This window comes from Salvelinus namaycush, chromosome 6 (genome assembly GCF_016432855.1).
Source record: "Salvelinus namaycush isolate Seneca chromosome 6, SaNama_1.0, whole genome shotgun sequence".
In the NCBI taxonomy this organism is placed as follows: domain Eukaryota; kingdom Metazoa; phylum Chordata; class Actinopteri; order Salmoniformes; family Salmonidae; genus Salvelinus; species Salvelinus namaycush.
This window is the reverse complement of record NC_052312.1, coordinates 36365296-36387205: the sequence shown is the minus strand read 5'-3', so window position 1 is coordinate 36387205 and position 21910 is coordinate 36365296. Positions and strand designations below refer to the sequence as shown.

The 21910-nt window shown below is 43.9% G+C and overlaps 1 protein-coding gene across 5 annotated transcripts; it reads left to right on the top strand.

The window, feature by feature from the left end:
• The first annotated feature begins 126 nt into the window (after positions 1-126).
• LOC120049935 (transcription factor ETV6-like) lies at positions 127-21063 on the top strand. 5 transcript variants are annotated; one of them, XM_038996447.1, is made up of 8 exons: positions 127-470; positions 3769-3901; positions 16376-16540; positions 17699-17833; positions 19341-19928; positions 20072-20214; positions 20324-20424; positions 20538-21063. In XM_038996447.1, exons 1-8 carry the CDS (start codon positions 438-440, stop codon positions 20638-20640), a joined length of 1401 nt encoding a protein of 466 aa, XP_038852375.1. In that variant the 5' UTR covers positions 127-437; the 3' UTR covers positions 20641-21063. The 5 variants fall into 5 exon arrangements, with proteins under 5 accessions (XP_038852375.1, XP_038852376.1, XP_038852379.1 ...); XM_038996448.1 differs by having other exon boundaries at positions 3772-3901; positions 20538-21059; XM_038996451.1 differs by having other exon boundaries at positions 127-629; positions 3772-3901; positions 20538-21059.
• Positions 21064-21910: the final 847 nt, after the last annotated feature.

Sequence of the window (21910 nt, the reverse complement as noted above, 5' to 3'; positions counted from 1 at the left end):
CCTACGAAACTCGGGAAGCCAAAAAGATAATTCTACACAAGGAACGCCTTTTTATCCAGGCTGCAATCAAACCCTCTGCAACAAGGGGGCAGGGCTCAATGCTGGGAATTCACGTCATTTCGCCGTTTACACATCCAAGTCAATGAGCAGCATCACGGAGATGTCCGCCTTTTAGTCCTGTCTTCCAGGAAGAGAATTAACCAACGCGTCGCCGAAATGTAGAGCACAGGACCAACAGAAAACAAAGAACTTTCACGCGTTTATGATGAACATGGTCATATAATGGATTGATAACAAACCTTAAACGTATTTATTACGTGACCCGTAACGCTCGACAAGTCAGGGAGTCGGATGTGGGTGTTTTTTCTGGTTTATTTCAAAGAGGAGAACGGGAAAAGGAAAGTGGGAAGAGGAGAACTTCCAGAATTTAGCGAGACATGTCAGAATCCCCATCGCAGATCATAACCAAGGTATTTGTTGATTTTATAAAGCAGAATCAAGTTCTAGGACCCCGGGGTGAGATGCGCTTGACGCAGTCGTGTTGTTGACAACTGCATCGTGTGTGTTGGTAATCATCTGTTGCTGAGGGGAACGTTTCGCCGCTCTGTTGTAGACTATACCAGCGCATGGTAAGTCCATCCATGCTGTGCGCAAGTTTACCGACTTCGCAGCACACCTGAGAGAAACGTTTTTCGTCACGACGTTCATTTTCATAGGCTATTGGTGCTTTCAAGACAACTGGGAACTCGGGGGGAAAAAACGAGGTCAAATCATGACGTCAGTGATCTTCAGGTCGGAGCTATAGAAAGATGCCCGCGTTTCCGACTTGGAATTCCGAGTTGGATGACCATTGAAACGATTTTTTTCCCAGTCGGCGCTCGTTTTTTTCTGAGTTACCAGTTGTCCTGAACGCGTTAAAGTCGGAAGTCAGAGATTTCCGAGTTCCCAGTTGTTTTGAACGCGCCATATGGCTTGTTTGAAAACCACCAGAAATGTTACTATCCTTATGGATCATATTAGCCTACAGTTAATGTTACCGGTTAAAACTATTCATGGGAATATAAATGTATCTGTCACGATTATATAGCATACACACAGGTAACTCATTCTCTATACAACACATTTTGTATATGTAAACCTGAGATATGTAGGCCTAAAATGTGTAAAACAGTTCCAGTGCAAAAATGCATGCTGATTATCATGTTATTACATTACAATAACGGTCTAAAGATGGATCTTCAAATTTCAAGTGACAAGGAAACTATTTGGTATTGTTGGGATGCAGCCTAAAAGAGTAGGCCTAAAGATATTTTGGAATTATAATGTTTTGCAGAGAAAAGTAGCAGAGTTAATGTATGCTATATGTATGCCCTACAACACATGCACTCACACAGAAACTCACTCTCTTGCTCCCTCTTGGCCCCATCTGTACCTGAACCCCTTTTTGACCGTACACAACCTTGTCAAATCTGGGCTGTACAAATGCGAAATCTTGTAAAAGTAAGACTTGATATAGTGTGTTACTGTTGGCTATAGGCTACTGAAAACTCTAAGTATTCTTGAAGAGTAGGGCGGTCTGCATAATAAAATTAGATTAAAAGCTCATTGCTACATATGCCACAGTGAGTTCCTAGTACAGTAGGCTAATAGGAACTAGCAATTTTAGATTGACTGGTTGAATGAATCACCAATCCATGTTATAAGATGCCGCTGTTGGCAAACTGAGAGCCTATAAACATCATATTCAGCAGCACTGATTGGCCCATACATACTCACCTGTTAACTGTTGCTGTCCATAGAAGGTGCAGAGTAGAAAGAGGCAAATTAATGATGTTAGAATACCATTGTACACAACAGCACATGCATACATTGTCGTGTTGACGGGTGACATTTTGTATAAGTAAATGTGCACAAATACCAGTAAGTTCAACCTCCTGTTTAGTGACTGGCTGCATTGACCATGCAAACACACCACATACAGTGGGGCAAAAAAATATTTAGTCAGCCACCAATTGTGCAAGTTCTCCCACTTAAAAAGATGAGAGAGGCCTGTAATTTTCATCATAGGTACACTTCAACTATGACAGACAAAATGAGGGAAAAAAATCCAGAAAATCACATTGTAGGATTTTTAATGAATTTATTTGCAAATTATGGTGGAAAATAAGTATTTGGTCACCTACAAACAAGCAAGATTTCTGGCTCTCACAGACCTGTAACTTCTTCTTTAAGAGGCTCCCCTGTCCTCCACTCGTTACCTGTATTAATGGCACCTGTTTGAACTTGTTATCAGTATAAAAGACACCTGTCCACAACCTCAAACAGTCACACTCCAAACTCCACTATGGCCAAGACCAAAGAGCTGTCAAAGGACACCAGAAACAAAATTGTAGACCTGCACCAGGCTGGGAAGACTGAATCTGCAATAGGTAAGCAGCTTGGTTTGAAGAAATCAACTGTGGGAGCAATTATTAGGAAATAGAAGACATACAAGACCACTGATAATCTCCCTCGATCTGGGGCTCCACGCAAGATCTCACCCCGTGGGGTCAAAATGATCACAAGAACGGTGAGCAAAAATCCCAGAACCACACGGGGGGACCTAGTGAATGACCTGCAGAGAGCTGGGACCAAAGTAACAAAGCCTACCATCAGTAACACACTACGCCGCCAGGGACTCAAATCCTGCAGTGCCAGACGTGTCCCCCTGCTTAAGCCAGTACATGTCCAGGCCCGTCTGAAGTTTGCTAGAGAGCATTTGGATGATCCAGAAGAAGATTGGGAGAATGTCATATGGTCAGATGAAACCAAAATAGAACTTTTTGGTAAAAACTCAACTCGTCGTGTTTGGAGGACAAAGAATGCTGAGTTGCATCCGAAGAACACCATACCTACTGTGAAGCATGGGGGTGGAAACATCATGCTTTGGGGCTGTTTTTCTGCAAAGGGACCAGGACGACTGATCCGTGTAAAGGAAAGAATGAATGGGGCCATGTATCGTGAGATTTTGAGTGAAAACCTCCTTCAGCAAGGGCATTGAAGATGAAACGTGGCTGGGTCTTTCAGCATGACAATGATCCCAAACACACCGCCCGGGCAACGAAGGAGTGGCTTCGTAAGAAGCATTTCAAGGTCCTGGAGTGGCCTAGCCAGTCTCCAGATCTCAACCCCATAGAAAATCTTTGGAGGGAGTTGAAAGTCCGTGTTGCCCAGCAACAGCCCCAAAACATCACTGCTCTAGAGGAGATCTGCATGGAGGAATGGGCCAAAAGACCAGCAACAGTGTGTGAAAACCTTGTGAAGACTTACAGAAAACGTTTGACCTCTGTCATTGCCAACAAAGGGTATATAACAAAGTATTGAGATAAACTTTTGTTATTGACCAAATACTTATTTTCCACCATAATTTGCAAATAAATTCATTAAAAATCCTACAATGTGATTTTCAGGATTTTTTTCTTCTCATTTTGTCTGTCATAGTTGAAGTGTACCTATGATGAAAATTACAGGCCTCTCATCTTTTTAAGTGGGAGAACTTGCACAATTGGTGGCTGACTAAATACTTTTTTGCCCCACTGTAAGTCAAATACGATTTTATGAATAAAGAGATTGGCTATGTGTAGGTACCTTATCCCTTAGATAAAGAATGTCTTTAAATGGTGTTATAGTTTCTCGGCGTGGTGATTCTCAGGCTGTTTGGGTTTAAGGATGGTTTTCGGGAGGTTTGTAACTAAGGGATGCTTTGTGTCTCTGTGTATCTATTCATAGCAGGAGAGGAGCTCATTCAGTCCTTCCTCCGCGAGCCCCCTGCCAAACTCCACTTCCTCCCCTGTCCATGCTCCCACAGCCAGGCCAGCCAGCCGAATGGAGGACGAGCCTGCCAGGCTGCCCGTGCACCTGCGTGAGTCACACAAACATGCAGACACACGCCAAACACACACACACAACTCATGACAGGCGCACACAGAGAATACATGACAGTCATAATCAACAAACAAATCTTTGTCTTTTCAGCCTGCATTTTCCTTATTCCATAAACATTTGTTTTGAGAGCTTTTGACCTCAGAAAATGGCAGATTGAAAGCCATGATTTACTATAGCTACTTGCATGTCACGTCATGACTCCAACGTGCATCATTCTCCCCATGTGGACAGACAGACCTACTCATGTATCCCTACTCTGAGGTGCTGAAGCAGACCCAGGGTCAAGGACCAACACAAGACGTCTTTACTGGACCATAGCAGAGTCACTGTACTGGAACACTACACAGTAGAACACAGTGGAATGCAACACAGCAGGACAGTGACAGCCAACAACTCAGTACACGGCAGCACAGCAGTGTTCAGTACAATAACACCTCAGGGTACTAAAGGACAGCACACAACACAACATAGCTCAGTACAAGAGAATAGCGAACAGCACAGAATAATAGCCCAGTGTAATGGAGGAGTATAAAATGTAAAGAAGGTAGGAGAAGAAAGGAAGTAGGAGATGGGTTGGGCTGGGGAGAGTCCAGAATTAGGAGAGAGAGTGAGCTATTACAGGACAGAATAGGACAGGGCGGACAAGAAGGAAAGTAAGGAGAAGACTGTACATATGAGGTAAGGTGAAGAGAGGATTTGATTTGTATTGAGAGGGCAGATGCGTATATTGATTTACATTGCTACTTTACATTATTCTGCACTGATGAGGAAGAGCGGCAAGTAAGAATTTCACTGTACCATTTACTCCCGCTGTATCCTGTGCACGTGACGAATAAACTTCGATTTGAGGTGTTTACTGATCTGACATGGTTGGAAAAGTGAGAGCATTGGTGGAAACCATGTTTTTTTTAACATATTCTTAAGACCAGTATAAATCACCAAGGGCCTCAATAAAGAGAGGAAGGAAGGGAAGGAAGAGGGACAAGGAGAGGAGGGAACATGACAACCGTGTGCTGTCTGGTGGAGCTGACGGCAGGTCTCAACCGGCCACTGCCTGAGCCAATAAAACAACAGGCGGGGTTGGATCACGGCCAGGATATAGACTGGGTGTTTATAGAGTCGTAGAGTCACTGGGCCTGCTCGGTGTGAAAAACGATTCATATTTAACCAGGCACCTTTTAACATGTATGACTTTTAGGACTTAGAAGACTAGTGAGATTCATCTTTGTAGTACTTCAGTGAGTCTGGATATAAATCTTCCCACTGGGCACAGCCGTCAATTAAATGTCTATTCCACGTTGGTTCAACGCAATTTCATTAAAACTATGTGGAAACAATGTTAATTCTACCAGTATGTGCCAATGAGTTGTTGTGGGAACTTGAGGGTAATTGACCTAAATATTGGCGGTTTGTTGATGTGTGTTTGGCAAAGATATGGTGCAGTACTCATAAATTAGACCAGTATATTAACACACTTTGTGGTAATCTCAATATCTAAAAGAAATAGATATGACCTGAAGTGTCTATGACCTGAAGTGTCTAAATGACCTGTAGTGTCTATGCACGTGGACCATACAGAGGAAATTCCCCATTTCCACTTCCCCTTTTGTATTGTCATAGAAAAAGGAAGAACGTTTAACATGTCTGTTTTGGTCTGAGGTTGTCTGTTAGGGCGGTTTATCTGGGCGTGGTGAATGTGGTCTGCTGGACTGTGAGCTTCGATTCAACTTTTTGTTTGAATCTTTAGATTATGCAAGATTTCCCTCTCTTCTACATGTTGACTCGGTCTCTAACTCTGTTAAATGTATAAACTACCCTTCACCTGTAGGCCTACAGTACCCAAACTTCTTATTGGAACCTTCTTTGGCTCAAAGCCATCACTCTTCCTGACAATGATCAAGTACCCTTCTTTTAGACAACTTGTAACACGTTTGCTCCCCTTCCGAACACATCACACAGCTGGATCCAACTGGCACACATACTGCGAGAGACAAACTGTCCACATTCAAAGGCAATTTGTCCAGGGAGAAAGAAAGAAAGAATGAAAGGGGGGGGGGGGGAGAGGAAATTGCAGTGTGGGCATAAATCCGCCTTCTCTATTTCCTGAGGAGGAAGTGGATTAGATCAGGGTGAGAGTTGCAGCCTTCTCCTCACTCTCAAAGAAGGCTACTCTTCTTTTTAACCCCTTTTAGCCAGGAGTGTTAGAAACCACCCCACTCTGAATTGGAGAGGTTTGCCTCTCCCTGTCTGACTGGGTGAATGTTCTTGAAGTGGTGAAGTTAGGGTTACATTTCTCCATCACATTGGCAGATTTTCACGTTAATCCTCCAATTTCCTGTCTGTTAGTTGTCTCATTGTTGAACTATAGAACATGAAAAGAAAATAAGCACAGCTGTAAAACACTTAATTCTACTGTTTGGTTGCACAAGATGTCAGCGCTTGAGGGAAGTGGATGACTTTTCTAACCCACAATTCCATTCCATTAATTGTGTTTACTTAATTGTCTTGCGATGTGTCAGCCTCAAGGTCACCCACCTAGCAGACACTAAGAAGCGTAGCAGTGTCATTCAGGCTCACTGCAGTAAGGGATTCAAGCTATTTACTGACGTCACAACGAGTCGGGTGGGCACTGATGGGATGTAACATTGAGACACCTGTGCAAAGTGACAAGTTTAAAGAATAGGGAGTGAGTGTCTATGGGAATGTGTATGGAGAGTACAGTTTACATTAAACATGGAAGCTTATTGAACATGAGAAATCACTTGCTGGCTGACTGAGAAAGAAGCCTCTTCTTGGAAACTTGGCTTGCTGCTGTTTTTCTTTGTAAACCTTTCTCAATAGATTGTGTTTGCTTTGCTCACAGCTGGGGTTCTACTGTGTGTGTGTGTGTGTGTGTGTGTGGCTGAGAGTGTGAGTGTGTGTGAGAATGTGTTTGTGCACAGGCATGTTGGAGTTGGTGTTTGCTTGTGTATTAATCAATCTCTGTGTGTGTGTGTGTGTGTGTGTGTGTGGCTGAGAGTGTGAGTGTGTGTGAGAATGTGTTTGTGCACAGGCATGTTGGAGTTGGTGTTTGCTTGTGTATTAATCAATCTGTGTGTGTGTGTGTGTGTGTGTGTGTGTGTGTCCGTCCGCATGTCACTCTGAGTAATTGTACAGTGTGTGTGTGCCTGCATATTAGTTTGTGGAGCCATTCTGTATGTGTAAAGATGTTTACGTGCAGTACATACAAAGGGGGGGGGGGGGGGTGACTGTGTGTGTGTGACTGTGTATACCCCAGTGCCTTTCAGAGGGGAAATTTCCTGCCCCTGGAAGCCGTTCTCATCCTCAGGAATTTCCTGAGTGGGCAGACTGCGCTTCCTGAATAAATGTTGTTGTTTTTCCCCCTTCGTTCCCTTTTCTCCCTCTGAAAGGGGAAACTGTTCTCACATGCCAACAGCCAAGTGAAGAGCAGCCCCCTTCTCTTCCTGTTTGAAACACTCCACATGCCATCATGGAAGGAAGGGGGTTTGGGAGGAAAGTGGGGGTCATAGTTCCCCATCCCAAACCAGGCAGGGAGCAAACTGAGCCCACCAGACAGATTGATGCTTAAAAGACATAGCTATGTTGCTAATGCTACCCATTCTCCCTTTAAATAGCGACTGCACTTCCTTTGGCTTTTTGACGGTTGCTCAATGGAGACCATGACTGAAGCCAAACCAGAGTTGTCTTGGGGGTGTGGTTGGATGTGGGTGTGTTTGTATATAGACCCTTTCCAGTACACGACACACTGACAGATGCATGCGGCTCTTGGCTGCAGTAAGAAAGCCATTGCCATCTGTGCCCATTCAACAGCCTAGATTTAGATTTTATTACTTCTAAACAAAATAACTTTTTGGGGTTCTCATACACTTACAATGATGTTTTGATTATAACTTGAACAGTCGCTAAGATTATATTTGGTTTTGCAAAATAAGTATTTTGGATGCTGCATTTGTTAGCTGGAATGCTAACGCTCATTGACATAGTCTGTAGCAAAAGTTAGCCAAAGAGCCATTTTACTGGTTGAGGTGTTTAAAAAAAAATTAAAAAGTAAAATGCAGTTGATTTGTGATGATGACACAAACATTCATATGAGCCTTAATCCAATTATAATCCAAAAGTAGTGTGAAATGCAACATGTAAATATAGAGGCTTTTTTTTGCTGGCGTTCTATAAGAACTCCCCCGTGTTCTTCCACCAACTTGTGTGTATTGCCCTCGTGAGGCAATGTTTGCAACACAGAAATGGGTCTATTGTACCTTGGCAGGTGTTTGTCCCTCCTGAGTCGCTGTTGCAACAACAACCACTTCCTCAAAATGTTAATTAATTTAGACGATTTTGCCGAGGAGGTCTTTTGCATCTAGCTAAGGTGTTTGGTGCAGTAATTCTTAAGTAAAAACATTTGCATGAAAAACTAGTCCGTGCACTGCATACAGTCTATCGAGCCGGGAAAGTCCTACTCCGCGCTCAGGACTGGTTTCTGAGAACAATATCTTTACAATATCTTCTGCAAGCTGTCAAATTATTGTAAAGAAGCACAAGCAACATACTGTTTATCAGTGTACAAAATCACTTGCTAGCTAGCAAAGTTCCAACTCTGTTTGTCAATGAAGCTAGCAAGTAGAAGCTAGACTGCTTATCAAGTCAGTGGAGAGTTGTGTACTTCGGTGCTGTTATTTTTAAATATATTTTTTTACTTTCTCAGTATCTATTACCAGAATGTGAGTCTGTCTGGCAGTGTTTAATAGGGAATCATGTTACAAAACAGGTCGCGGGGGACACACAAGATGAGTCTCAGAATATTGAAAAGTGGTCTATGATCATCTCAGTTCTCATTTTGCCCCAAAAAATGGCTGACTCGAGTGATTGACACTATCAAACATTAGCAAGTGGCCACTCCATAGAGGACTTAGGGTCAAGGGTTATTTCTACGTAACGTTGGCGAATCAGTTGTCTTATGTAAACAAGTCAGAGGAGCTGTGTAATAGGCAGATCTGTTTCACTGTCTGGAGGTTCTGGCTGCTAGGATTGGATAGAGCGTGTGCAGCTGATGGAGGCAAATCAGTACAGCTGCTTCTCTCGTGTTAGTGGGCATGATTGTAATCCATACCCAACCCCCCAGGAAGTCGCAACAAACTCATTTACAGAACGCTGTTTTGGATGAGACTTACTTCATGACCAAAATTATCCTATTTACACATTGTAGATATTTTTGACCCTAGAATTCATGTTTCTAACTCATATCGATGCCACGTATAACCAACTTTGGTTTTAAACGGCCTAAGGGGCAGTTGACCTTTTTTAAGTGAAGGGTCTACTTCAGATTTCATTAGCATAGATGACATGCTAATTTCCATGACAATGTGGTTTAATACAGAATAATTCTGGATTGAACAATGAGGTCAAACTGAGAACAGCTATTCACTTGAACATCTCTGAAACCTCTAGCTGGGCTGATGTATGTTCCTATTACATCTGTATAATTTTGTATGCAGCATGTGTGTATGCGTGTGTGTGTGTGTGTGTGTGTGCGTGTATGTATGCGTGTATACATGCATGCATGCATACATACATATACACAGTTGAAGTCGGCAGTTTACATACACCTTAGCCAAATGCATTTAAACTCAGACTTTCACAATTCCTTACGTTTAATACTAGTAAAAATTCCCTGTCTTAGGTCCGTTAGGATCACCACTTTATTTTAAGAATGTGAAATGTCAGATTAATAGTAGAGATAATGATTTATTTCAGCTTTTATTTCTTTCATCACATTCCCAGAAGTTTACATACACTCAATTTAGTATTTTGTGGCATTGCCTTTAAATTGTTTAACTTGGGTCAAACGTTTCGGGTAGCCTTCCACAAGCTTCCCACAATAAGTTTTGGCCCACACATGCACATTTGTGGCCTGCTGGAGGTAATTTTGCAGGGCTCTGGTAGTGCTCCCTCTTGCACAAAGGCGGAGGTAGCGGTCCTGCTGCTGGGTTGTTGCCCTCCTACGGCCTCCTCCACGTCTCCTGATGTACTGGCCTGTCCCCTGGTAGCGCCTCCATGCTCTGGACACTACGCTGACAGACACAGCAAACCTTCTTGCCACAGCTCGCATTGATGTGCCATCCTGGACGAGCTGCACTACCTGAGCCACTTGTGTGGGTTGTAGACTCCGTCTCATGCTACCACTAGAGTGAAAGCACCGCCAGCATTTAAAAGTGACCAAAACATCAGCCAGGAAGCATAGGAACTGAGAAGTGGTCTGTGGTCACCACCTGCAGAATCACTCCTTTATTGGGGGTGTCTTGCTAATTGCCAATAATTTCCACCTTTTGTCTATTCCATTTGCACAACAGCATGTGAAATTTATTGTCAATCAGTGCTGCTTCCTAAGTGGACAGTTTGATTTCACAGAAGTGTGATTGACTTGGCGTTACATTGTGTTGTTTAAGTGTTCCCTTTATTTTTTTGAGCAGTGTACTTCTGTATTGATTTTAAGAAAGGCATTGATGTTTATGGTTAGGTACACATTGGTGCAACGACAGTGCTTTTTCTTTGCGAATGCGCTTGTTAAATCACCCGTTTGGCGAAGTAGGCTGCGCTTCAATGATAAATTAACAGGCACCGCATCGATTATATGCAACGCAGGACAAGCTAGATAAACTAGTAATATCATCAACCATGTGTAGTTAACAAATGATTATGTTAAGATTGATTGTTTTTTTATAAGGTTAAGTTTAATGCTAGCTAGCACCTTACCTTAGCTCCTTGCTGCACTCGCATAACAGGTAGTCAGCCTGCCACGCAGTCTCCTCGTGGAGTGCAATGTAATCGGCCACAGTCGGTGTCCAAAAATGCCAATTACCGATTCTTATGAAAACTTGAAATCGGCCCTAATTAAATCGGCCATTCTGATTAATCGGTCGACCTCTACTTTGTTGTCCTTAAGCCATTTTGCCACAACTTTGGAAGTATGCTTGGGGTCATTGTCCATTTGGAAGACCCATTTGCGACCAAGCTTTAACTTCCTGACTGATGTCTTGAGATGTTGGTTGCTTCAATATATCCACATCATTTTCCTACCTCATGATGTCATCTATTTTGTGAAGTGCACCAGTCCCTCCTGCAGCGAAGCACCCCCACAACATGATGCTGCCACCCCCGTGCTTCACGGTTGGGATGGTGTTCTTCGGCTTGCAAGCATCCCTCTTCTTCCACCAAACATAACGATGGTCATTACGGCCAAACAGTTCTATTTTTGTTTCATCAGACCAAAGGACATTTCTCAAAAGCACGATCTTTGTCCCCATGTGCCGTTGCAAACCGTAGTCTGGCTTTTTTTATGGCGGTTTTGGAGCAGTGGCATCCTTGCTGAGCGGCCTTTCAGGTTATGTCGATATAGTACTCGTTTTACTGTGGATATAGATACGTTTGTACCTGTTTCCTCCAGCATCTTCACAAGGCACTTTGCTGCTGTTCTGGGATTGATTTGCACTTTTCGCACCAAAGTACGTTCATCTCTAGGAGACAGAACGCGTCTCCTTCCTGAGCGTTATGACGCTGCGTGGTCCCATGGGGTTTATACTTGCGTACTCTTGTTTGTACACATGAAAGTGGTACATTCAGGCGTTTGGAAATTGCTCCCAAGGATGAACCAGACTTGTGGGGGTCTACATTTTTTTTCTGAGGTCTTGGCTGATTTCTTTTGATTTTCCCATGATGTCAAGCAAAGAGGCACTGAGTTTGAAGGTAGGCCTTGAAATACATCCACAGGTACACCTCCAATTGACTCAAATGATGTCAATTAGCCTATCAGAAGCTTTTAAAGCCATGACATAATTTTCTGGAATTTTCCAAGCTGTTTAAAAGGCACAGTCAACTTAGTGTCGGTAAACTTCTGATCCACTGGAATTGTGATACAGTGAATTATAATTGAAGTAATCTGTCAGTAAACAATTGTTGGAAAAAATGACTTGTGTCATGCACAAAGTAGTCCTAACCGACTTACCAAAACTATAGTTTGTTAACAAGAAATTTGTGGAGTGGTTGAAAAATAAGTTTCAATGACTCCAACCTAAGTGTATGTAAACTTCTGACTTCAACTGTATCTTTGTATGTGTGTATGTATGTATGTATGTATGTGTGACCTTCAATCCTGTAAGGGTCTGTTAACGTGAAACCTTGTATTTTTTCTATTTCTTGGTTGTTATTCTATGGCTCTAAGCTCACGTTGGAGAACCAGTGTCCACAATAAGATTTTAAAAAGCAGTCCGTTGAAACATTCAAGGGCATAGCTAGCCCTGTTTTGTCTGTTTGAACAATAACCTCTATCTAGCATGTACAAGTTCAGTGGTCTGTTTGCCCAAAGAGAAGGAAAGCATGGTAGCTGGTAGGTGTGCATTTTAAGATTTACAAGTGTAGCTTTTGAGGTACAGCATTAGTACAGTACTACTCGTTCCTGCATTTTCTGAAAGAGGGTTGACCTTCTCTTATAAAAAAGCATAAATAGAATCAGTGAAGGCAGGAACTTATTGAAAACAAACTACAGTACATGAGCCAGCTTGCCCCCAATGCGCAACATACTATCAAACAGGTTGCGCTACTTCCTGCCCAATAACCGAGCGTTTGATTGGTAATCTGTTTTTACGCTTGTTTTGACTGGATGAAGTCCAATCTGGCTGGATTTGGAACACACAGTTTCCGATGAGGTGAAGTATGTTGTTTGCATATTGACCTGGAGCGAGAGAAAGAAAAGAGGGGATGAAGTGAAGGACAGGAACAGGGAGAGTGAGGGAAGAGAGGGTGTGAGTAAGGGAAATGTGTAAGGTGTCACCCTCATGTCTGACTCACAAGGTCAAAAGGCCTCCTTCTCCTCCGACTCTCCATGAAGAAAAGCTATTTTCAATCAAGAATGAAAGAGCAATATCCGCCTCTTATTCAAGAGGTGAATGACTAGAGAGAGGAAACATACTTGATGTTTTGACCAAAGTCCTGAGCTGTCAAAAGCATTTGCAAACTTCTATAGCATTTACAGTACATTCACAAAAAATATTTTGTTATTCATTCCAGGTACAACTGTACACACACTACTGGTCTGACCTTTAGCGGTCTACACAATGGACACATATTTCCCCTTAATGTTCTGTTTTGCCGAGAGAGGAGTTAAAGAGGTTGGGGGGTTGTGGAGGGTAACAACGAAACAAGATACCAGTGATCTCATCCGTTCTCTCCTTCATTCATACCATGCGCTTACGAGTTGCCCCGGCAACAGCGTGCATCACTGTGTGTGTGTGTGTGCGTGCGGGGGCCTGCAAATCCACAGAGTGAAAATTATGTGTCATCAGAGAGGATTAGTAGCCCACGGTTTAGGCAAGGGCCTTTCGGGTGGATTCGCCGGTCGTGTTCGAGAGTGTTTCATCCCATACACAAACAGACTGCACACCAGAAACCCGAGATGGTGTCCAACAAAGACACGGATGGTGAAACGAGAGCGGGGGCTGAAATTGATTTGGTCATGAACACTGAAACAATAAATCTGCAGGTTCTTACACAACTGAAATGTGAAAAGGATTGGGCAAAAATGGAAACTTCTCTGAGCCTGTGAGGGACAGAGTAAGATGTAGGGCTAATCAAACAGGCACTGTCACTCTCTCTCTTTCCTCCCACTCTTTTTCTGGCTGCCTCAGCTTCTCTGTCTGTCTCTCTCTCTCTCTGTGTGTTTGTGTCTGCTGACTCTTAATATCCGTTTCTCTTCCTGTTGGTCTTCTTTTTTCTACCACTTCTCCGTTATTGTTTCTGGTTCCCATCACTCTCTATCCTCCCCTCCCTGCTCTATCCTTCTCTCTCTCTCTGCTCTCTCCGTTGCTGCTGACTGTTGATAAACCTCACAGCGTCGCTCCCTAACCTTACCGCAGGAAGTTTCCTGTGCTGAAACGGAGCCCATGCTGGATCGCTTCCTGCCCAAGTGCGTTGTGGAACACGTTTGTTTGGGCCTCCCTCCCCCACTCCTTCCTCTGCTGGGCCCTGTGCAGATGGCTTGGTCCGGCAGGCCGGATCTCATAGGAGTTTTGGCAGCGTTGTGCCTTCCCTCTTTTGCTCTCTCTTTCCCCTCTCTCAATCCAGCCCTGGAGAGAACATACCACTGCACTGACCTCACAACCAGGTCCTCCCTGCATGCTGTACGCATCGCTAAGGTCACGTGATTAAGGGGTCACCCGTAGGCGACACAGCTGGTGGATGCTAAGCATATGGTAATTAGATCTGTTCTCTTGTTAGGTGCTACCAGTAACTTACTGATGGTGTTTGTTCTCACCATGGCAGTCAATGGCATTGTTCGGTTGTTCAATCTAAAATCTAGAGCTGGCATTAGAAAAATTAATCTAGATTGAAAGGATATGAAAACATATTTCATTGGGACATTCTAAATCCCTACAAACAATGGGCTGTAGTCCTCATGTTATTCTTGAACACCGGTATCCAACTGTTGTATGATTTACACCTTTACTCATAAAAGGGCTCTTTACTTGTCATATGTGACCCATCGGGGGCCAATTGGCCCCTGATTGAAAATCCAGCTCAACCAGATGCATGGCCCCTGTGACAATCTGTAGTATTTTTCACAGGCTGGTTCTGGCTTGACTGTTTGTGGAGACTATGTAAGTAGACCCTGTGTAGTGATGGAATAGGCTACATAAAACATTCCATGACACATCAAGTTCTTCACTGGCTATATAGTTATGTCCATATGCTATATTCTAGATAAACTTTCCCTTCACAAGTCTATCACAAGCCCTGCCAATGTCTCTTCTCTCTATCTGAATATGGAAGGGAAGTGGGAAACTGGCAGTCTGAGACGGATCTTTTTATATTGATTGTTCCCTGTATAAAACGTCCTTTGTTTGACGGGCGGGGGGGGGCGATCGCTCTGAAACCGCGCACGGGTTCCGATTACTCCTGTGACAGTGACATTGCGCGCACCGCTGGCCAAAGATAACAGCTGTCCCATTCCAAGAGGAAGTGTTTGAGGCCTGGTGATAAGTGAGACGTAGAAACTGCCGCTCTTTGTCTGGTGTACGCGTGATGGATGCTGCTCTGGTGGTTTTGTGTGTGTGTGTGTGTGTGTGTGTGTGTGTGTGTGTGTGTGTGTGTGTGTGTGTGTGTGTGTGTGTGTGTGTGTGTGTGTGTGTGTGTGTGTGTGTGTGTGAGGTGAAGCACAGCGATACTGTAAATCTGTTCAAAGGTTAGAGCCTAGTACAAATGTATAGACATATGAATGTAAATATAGGCCACCCAGTACCCAATGACGTCATCTAGATCATGGCTCTCCAACCCTGTTCCTGGAGAGATACCCTCCTGCTACAGACGCCAAAGAATACAGTTCCTGACAAACAACAATGACTTTTCTGTCAATGATTTATGTGCTAAACATCTAGTACTCTCAATTGCAATACGATGAGCAAGACTGGGAAAACAATACGACTTGACTCATATGCCGTATAAACCTATGGTAAGGCTTTCTAGCTGATATGAATTACATGCTGTTTACTTTCTAGACATCCACTGCTCTCTGATTCCCGCAGTCACCCACACCGTTGTTTTCCCTTTGAATACTATTGTATTGTCCATGTGTGGGTTTAACGAAAAATGTAATGTGATTAAAAAAAAAAAATGTATGACGTCAATTTCCTAAAAGAATAAATGAAATGCACCTCAAGGTTTGATTCAACCACATTGTTATTGTTTAGGTTACAAGGAACAAGTTTATCATTTTCTAAGTAATGGTGTCGGACACACATTTGTGGTGAGCGTTGATTCTTGGGCTATTGCTCATTGCAGTCAGTCACTAATGCGTTTGGGCGATCCATCAGTGCAGATGTTTCGCTCTCGTAAGTTCCCACGACAGTGAAAGAAATATTTCAGAGCCTGCAGGGTGAAAAACGTCAGAGCTGTTTCCTCTGGTATTCCTCAGTGTGTCCTTGCCATTTATGCACTATGTATTAGATTAGTCTAATACAAAAAAAAAAAAAAAGATTAGTCTAATACACATGTATTTATACACTGACTGAGATAAGCCACAGGTTTTCCTTTGCAAACTACATCTACCAAGGTTAACTCACAAGTACTGACAAACATGAAGCAAATATGAAATGAACATACTGTATGTGAGCACGCATGACTGAAGTTTCATCTTTCTTGTTCGACACCTCCTCCATTCCTGCACTCTGCATATCTCACCTCATACCCTCCCCCCTTCTCTTCCCCCCTCTCCGCTAATCTTCGAATCAATCCCTCTTACTTTGATCTCCTTCCCTCATTTCCCTTTTTACTGCCACCTCTGTCTCCTTCCTCCCTCTCTTCCTTTACTTCCCCCCGGTCTCCCTCCTTCCCAATACTTTCTTCTCATTTCCCCCCTCTCCCCCCTCGCTCCCTCCACCCCCAGGCCTGCAGCCGGTGTTCTGGAGCAGGGAGGACGTGGGCCAGTGGTTGCGCTGGGCCGAGAGGGAGTTTGCCCTGCGGCCCAACACCAGCGGCAGCTTCCAGATGAACGGCAAGGCCCTGCTCCTCCTCACCAAGGAGGACTTCCGCTACCGGTCGCCCCACTCCGGTACGCCCACCTCCCACGCCACGGCCCTTATTAATTCAAACGGTTGCTATGTTATTAGAACACATTTTTCTAACAACATGCTCATGTTTAACAATAATGAATTTTAAAGGGGGAATGACTTGAGAAATGGCACACTGACCTAAGATAATGGCCATGTGTCTAGAGCACACACTGAATGTCTTTGATAGACCTTTAGTCTATATTTGTAAAATATGTTGATAGATCTGCTCAGCTGGAAGAAAGCAAGAGGACGAGCAAAATAAGGTGATTCAGCAGCTTCCTTAGTGGCGTTGCGGTCTGTCTTTGTTGTTGTGGGGAGGCAGTAGGAGACTGGTTGGGTAAACGGCCGATCAGGAAGTGCAAACCGAACTCAACCGTCACCTGCTAACACCAGGAATTTCCCCTGCAGTGCCGTGTTAAACAGCAGGGCCAGAAAGTGAGAACTGAAAGGGGTATATGTGTGCAAGTGTGTGTGCCTGTGGCGTCTTCACTTCCTTTATGAGAACCATTTCCTTGATGATCTGACGGGAAGCCTCGCAAATTGAAGTGAAAAAACTCCCTCCATTCTATTGATTCCTTTTGAGGGAAATACTTTCTCAGAGCCCTTCATATACAGGTAGCGAGTTAAATCTTTCAGGGTGTCCTAATAATGCAATTTTTACACATTGAGCATAAACCATGTTATGCTAATGCCATCTCTGTTGTAGAAGATACTACAGGCTTTTTTTCATATTGTCTGACACAATCAACCTAGCCTCAGCACAGGAATCTTGGAGGTGTGACAAAGTGAGTCACATGGTTGGTTTATGACTAGACTTGCCATTAGGATTCTGTCACGTCCATGACCTCCTCAAGTAGGCTGCTTTGTAGGAGAACAGATGAGGTATGGAAGTTGCTAAGCAATAATATCAAGTCTTGAACTGCCTCTTGGCGGGCTGAATCATTAGCAACACTATGACTCTTGTCCTGGTCTGTTGGCCTCATTTACCATCTGTTTGGTCCAGACCATGTTTTTAAACTCCAGTAAAGATCTCTGGTCGGAGCCTGATCCTTTTGATGACATTGATTGACAGCTGCTGCCATGTCTATGGGGTACACCATTGGAAGGGCTCATACAGTAACATCTGACCTCTAACCACTGACCTGTGTATCCTGCAGGGGACGTCCTGTACGAGCTGCTGCAGCACATCCTGAAGCAGAGGAAGCCGCACTCCTCCTACCCCTCCGCCTACTTCCCCGGCAACTCCTTCCACCCTCTGCCAGAGGGAGCTCTCCAGCACCACAAACTGGAAGGTCAGTGATGTTCGTTAGGGCACACTGTAGCAAAAGGCTTTGTAATGGCAAATGAAAATCTGTGTTCAGACAAGTTCAGGTTATACATTACATTTCACTCTCCCCACTGAACACCAGCCCGATGATGTTCTTGAGATCACACTTACTGAAGGAAGAATAGAGAGAGATGATTACAGGAACGCATTGAATTGAATGGGGGGAATGCAGTGGCATTGAGTTCAATAACCTTCGGATGGCTGTTGATTATTGTAACATGATCTTAGAGAGCCAGTCCAATTGGAAAGCATTTCTCAGACCAATATGAAATCAACTTATTAGCCTATGGGGGGGGGGGGGGGGGGGACAACAACATTTGAGGCCCATTATGGAGTGGAATATTGAACGCATCACCATTGCGTTACTTTCCTGACAATATTATTTTGTTATTCATCAAACTTTTCTGCCAGAAGGATTTCACAATTCTGTTCTTGTCTAGGGGAATTTGTCGTGAGTAATTCCCCCTGAAGAACCCAACTGATCTGACTTCTGTTTCACAGGAGTTACTCAACAATCTTAGACAGTGGCTTCAATTCAAGTATTTAAATTACACATGATCAGAGAAAATCAGTTGGTCATGTAGCAATACAATTGCAAGAAAGCATCTCAAGTATGCTTTAAGTGAATCTGACAAAAGTAACAAGTGGTGCAATGGTCTACTCTAGACTCTAGAGAGAGGTGTTTAAGTCTCTGTTTACTATCCACCTGAAAAGAGGAAGGACTTCACCTTCTTTGTGCTATACTTTGGACTCATTTCACTGGAATGGTTAGAAGGAAATGGGAGGAGAGAGGAGAGGTGTTGACATTGAAACCTGCTCCACAAGGAAATGCTTCTATATTTAAACAACCTTTGGTCTAGGAGTTGATTATCTACAGTTCCTCATCTCTACATGTTTTATAGGGGAAGTGATTGGGTTAGATGATTCAGATGCTCAGGACTTCCTTGTTGTTCGGTATGCTAGTTCTGGTATGCAGAAGCAAAGATATTTCTTTCTTGCTTAGAGGCAAAGCATACTAGCTATTCACATGTAAACACTAAGTAAATGTGTACTCTACATGTTGTAATGTCCTACCCAGTAGAGGGCAGTCCAAACCAATCACTAATAATCTACCACCCACATACATTGAGACATGAGGAAGTTTGTAAATGTGTGTAGTGACATCTACTGGACATCATGTAAATATTTTGGAAACATATATCCTAGGGGCGGCAGGTTAGTGGTTAGAGCATTGGGCCAGTAACCGAAAGGTTGCTGGATCGAATCCCTGAGCTGACAAGGTAAAAATCTGTCATTCTGCTCCTGAGCAAGGCAGTTAACCCACAGTTCCCAGGGCGCCGTGGATGTCGATTAAGGCAGCCCCTGTCTGATTCGGGGGGGGGGGGGGTTAGGTTAAATGCGGAAGACACAATTTAGTTGAAGGCATTCAGTTGTACAACTGACTAGGTATCCTCCTTTCCCCGTCATTGCAGAAACGGTACGGCGAACACCACGTGGTACAGAGCCCCAACCCCAGCACCCACCCACCATTGAGCTCCGACACCGCTCCCGCTCGCCACACCACCCCACTCCCCACCTCTCCCCCCTGGACCCCAACTACCCACGCCCTGGTGCCGAGGACCACCTCCAGACGTCCTCCCAGCTGCCCGACAACAACCACCACCTGCCCGAGGACTTGTACACTCTGTCGGTGTCCCCGGCTGCCCCTAACGGCCGCTGTGCCACGCCCCGCGAAGCCCCCTGCCCAGGCAGCCCCGGGTGCCAGGACGCTGCCCCCCCTCGTGTCATCCAGCTCATGCCCAGCGCCATCATGCACCCCCTGCTGCTTAGCCCAGGGCGAGGGGGTGTCGCTGGAGACTTCAGGCACGGCCGTGGGGGGCCACCACTTCAGGCCCCCCATGAAAACGGGCGTGAGGGGAAGGGCCACATCCAGCTGGCACTGGCCCACCACCAGCAGCACGCTCTACATCAGCAGGAGGAGGCGCTCTACAGGAACCACCACGTCATTGTGCCCGTCTCGCCACCAGAGGAACAGGCAATGCCCATTGGACGGATAGCAGGTAACTAACGCTCCTAACTACTCAGGGTTCATCTTAGAGGGGGGTGGTCACGGCTTCAACCAACTCTGGAGGAAGTGTGGCTAAAGTTGAAGTTAACAGGTACTGTCTGAAATGTGTCACCTCTGACGTGTTTGTGTTCCCAGACTGCAGGCTGCTATGGGACTACGTCTACCAGCTCCTCTCAGACAGCCGGTACGAGAACTACATCCGCTGGGAGGACACAGAGACCAAAGTCTTCCGCATCATGGACCCCAACGGCCTGGCTCGCCTGTGGGGGAACCACAAGGTAACGAACTACACCTCTCAGTGTTTGATTGGAAAAGCCATTTTCCCGCAGTGCTGGTTTTCTTGAAGTTCTGTGTTAACATTCTATCTTGTTCCATTGGTTGTAACAGAACAGGACCAATATGACGTACGAGAAGATGTCACGAGCACTGAGACACTACTACAAACTGAACATTATCAGGAAAGAGCCAGGACAGAGACTCTTATTCAGGTATGGTAGGGTTTAGTTAAAACCCAATATTTATTTGAAGTAAAAAATATATGTATATACACTTGTCCAGTTTGAGTTAACTAATGATTAACCACTGTGTATGTGTGGTTCAGGTTCATGAAAACCCCAGATGAGATTATGAGTGGACAAACTGACAGGCTGGAGCACATAGAGTCGGACACAGACGATCAAATCTACATCAAAGAGGAATGCTGAGGCCTCTGGGAAATGGAGCCCACTAAAGCGATGAACTACTACAGCCGCTGATGCCTTTCGGAAAGCAGCTCGAACAATCGTTTCAAACCAAGAGCGCCCGGACATTCACTCTATCCAAAACTCAGAGGAACTTGATGGTGACGTCTCTAGATTGCCTTTAAAACTTTATAAGATTTTCTTTCCAGACAAATCTTATCATTTTTTTTCTGTCCTAATGCAAGGAGTTCAAAGGACCAAGACATTCCTTTTCCCTGAACTGCCACAGCAAATCAATCATTTCATGCTTGTCATGTCATACATTGTTGATTTTTCTTCCCCACATGTGCATTAAGTATAAGAAAATGTTGCAATTTGTGCAAATAATGGGAGAGGTTGTGTAGCTGGAACATTTTCACCACAGAATAAATCTTTTTGATCAATTTGTATGGCTGATCTCTTTAAAATGCATCTGACCTTATTGCTTGCAGCCTAAGTCTAGCAATCATTCCTGAAATGATTGAATGAAGTGATATGTAGGCTAAATGGTGACTTATTGTTTATTTTTTTACATGACTGCCAAAGTGCAGTTTGGAACTTATTCTGAAACAATCCACATGGTGGCAATGCTGCACCACTTCTGACTGTAAACCAACATAGTTCACCGCACTGTAGTCCAAGTCCAGATCTACTGAAGTTCACAAGGAATCAAAGGTCCAGTGCAGCCATTTTTATCTCAATATCAAATCATTTCTGGGTAACAATTAAGTACATTACTGTGATTTTGTTTTAAATTAAAATGGTCAAAATTGCTTCTTAGCAAAGAGCAATTTCTCATATTCACAATTTCACAGTATTATTCCAACCTCATAGTGTGTATATACACAAGACAATCACGTTTTTGCCTGCACTGGGCGTTTTAAGAGGTTAATTTAAGTGTGTGTGATATCCAACCACACCTGTTCCCACATGACAATTAAAAGGTATACAATATATCTATTTGTGCAAAACTGTCCCCTAAGGCTCACATCTGCCAAAGTTACATTAAATCTTGCACGTTAATAGACCAATGCAAATATTACTCCAAGGCTATGATGTCATGTCTCCTACAACTTTCAAAAATCATATTTAACGACATGATGCAGTTCTATGTCATGAATCGAAATTCCCATTGATGTTATTTGCGCAAAACTGAGCAAAGACATTTTTGTGTAGTCTCTTAATGTGATTGACCAATGTAAGCTTATTAGTGTGTTTACGCCAGTGGCGATTGATAGTGTTAGTGGCCTTGTGT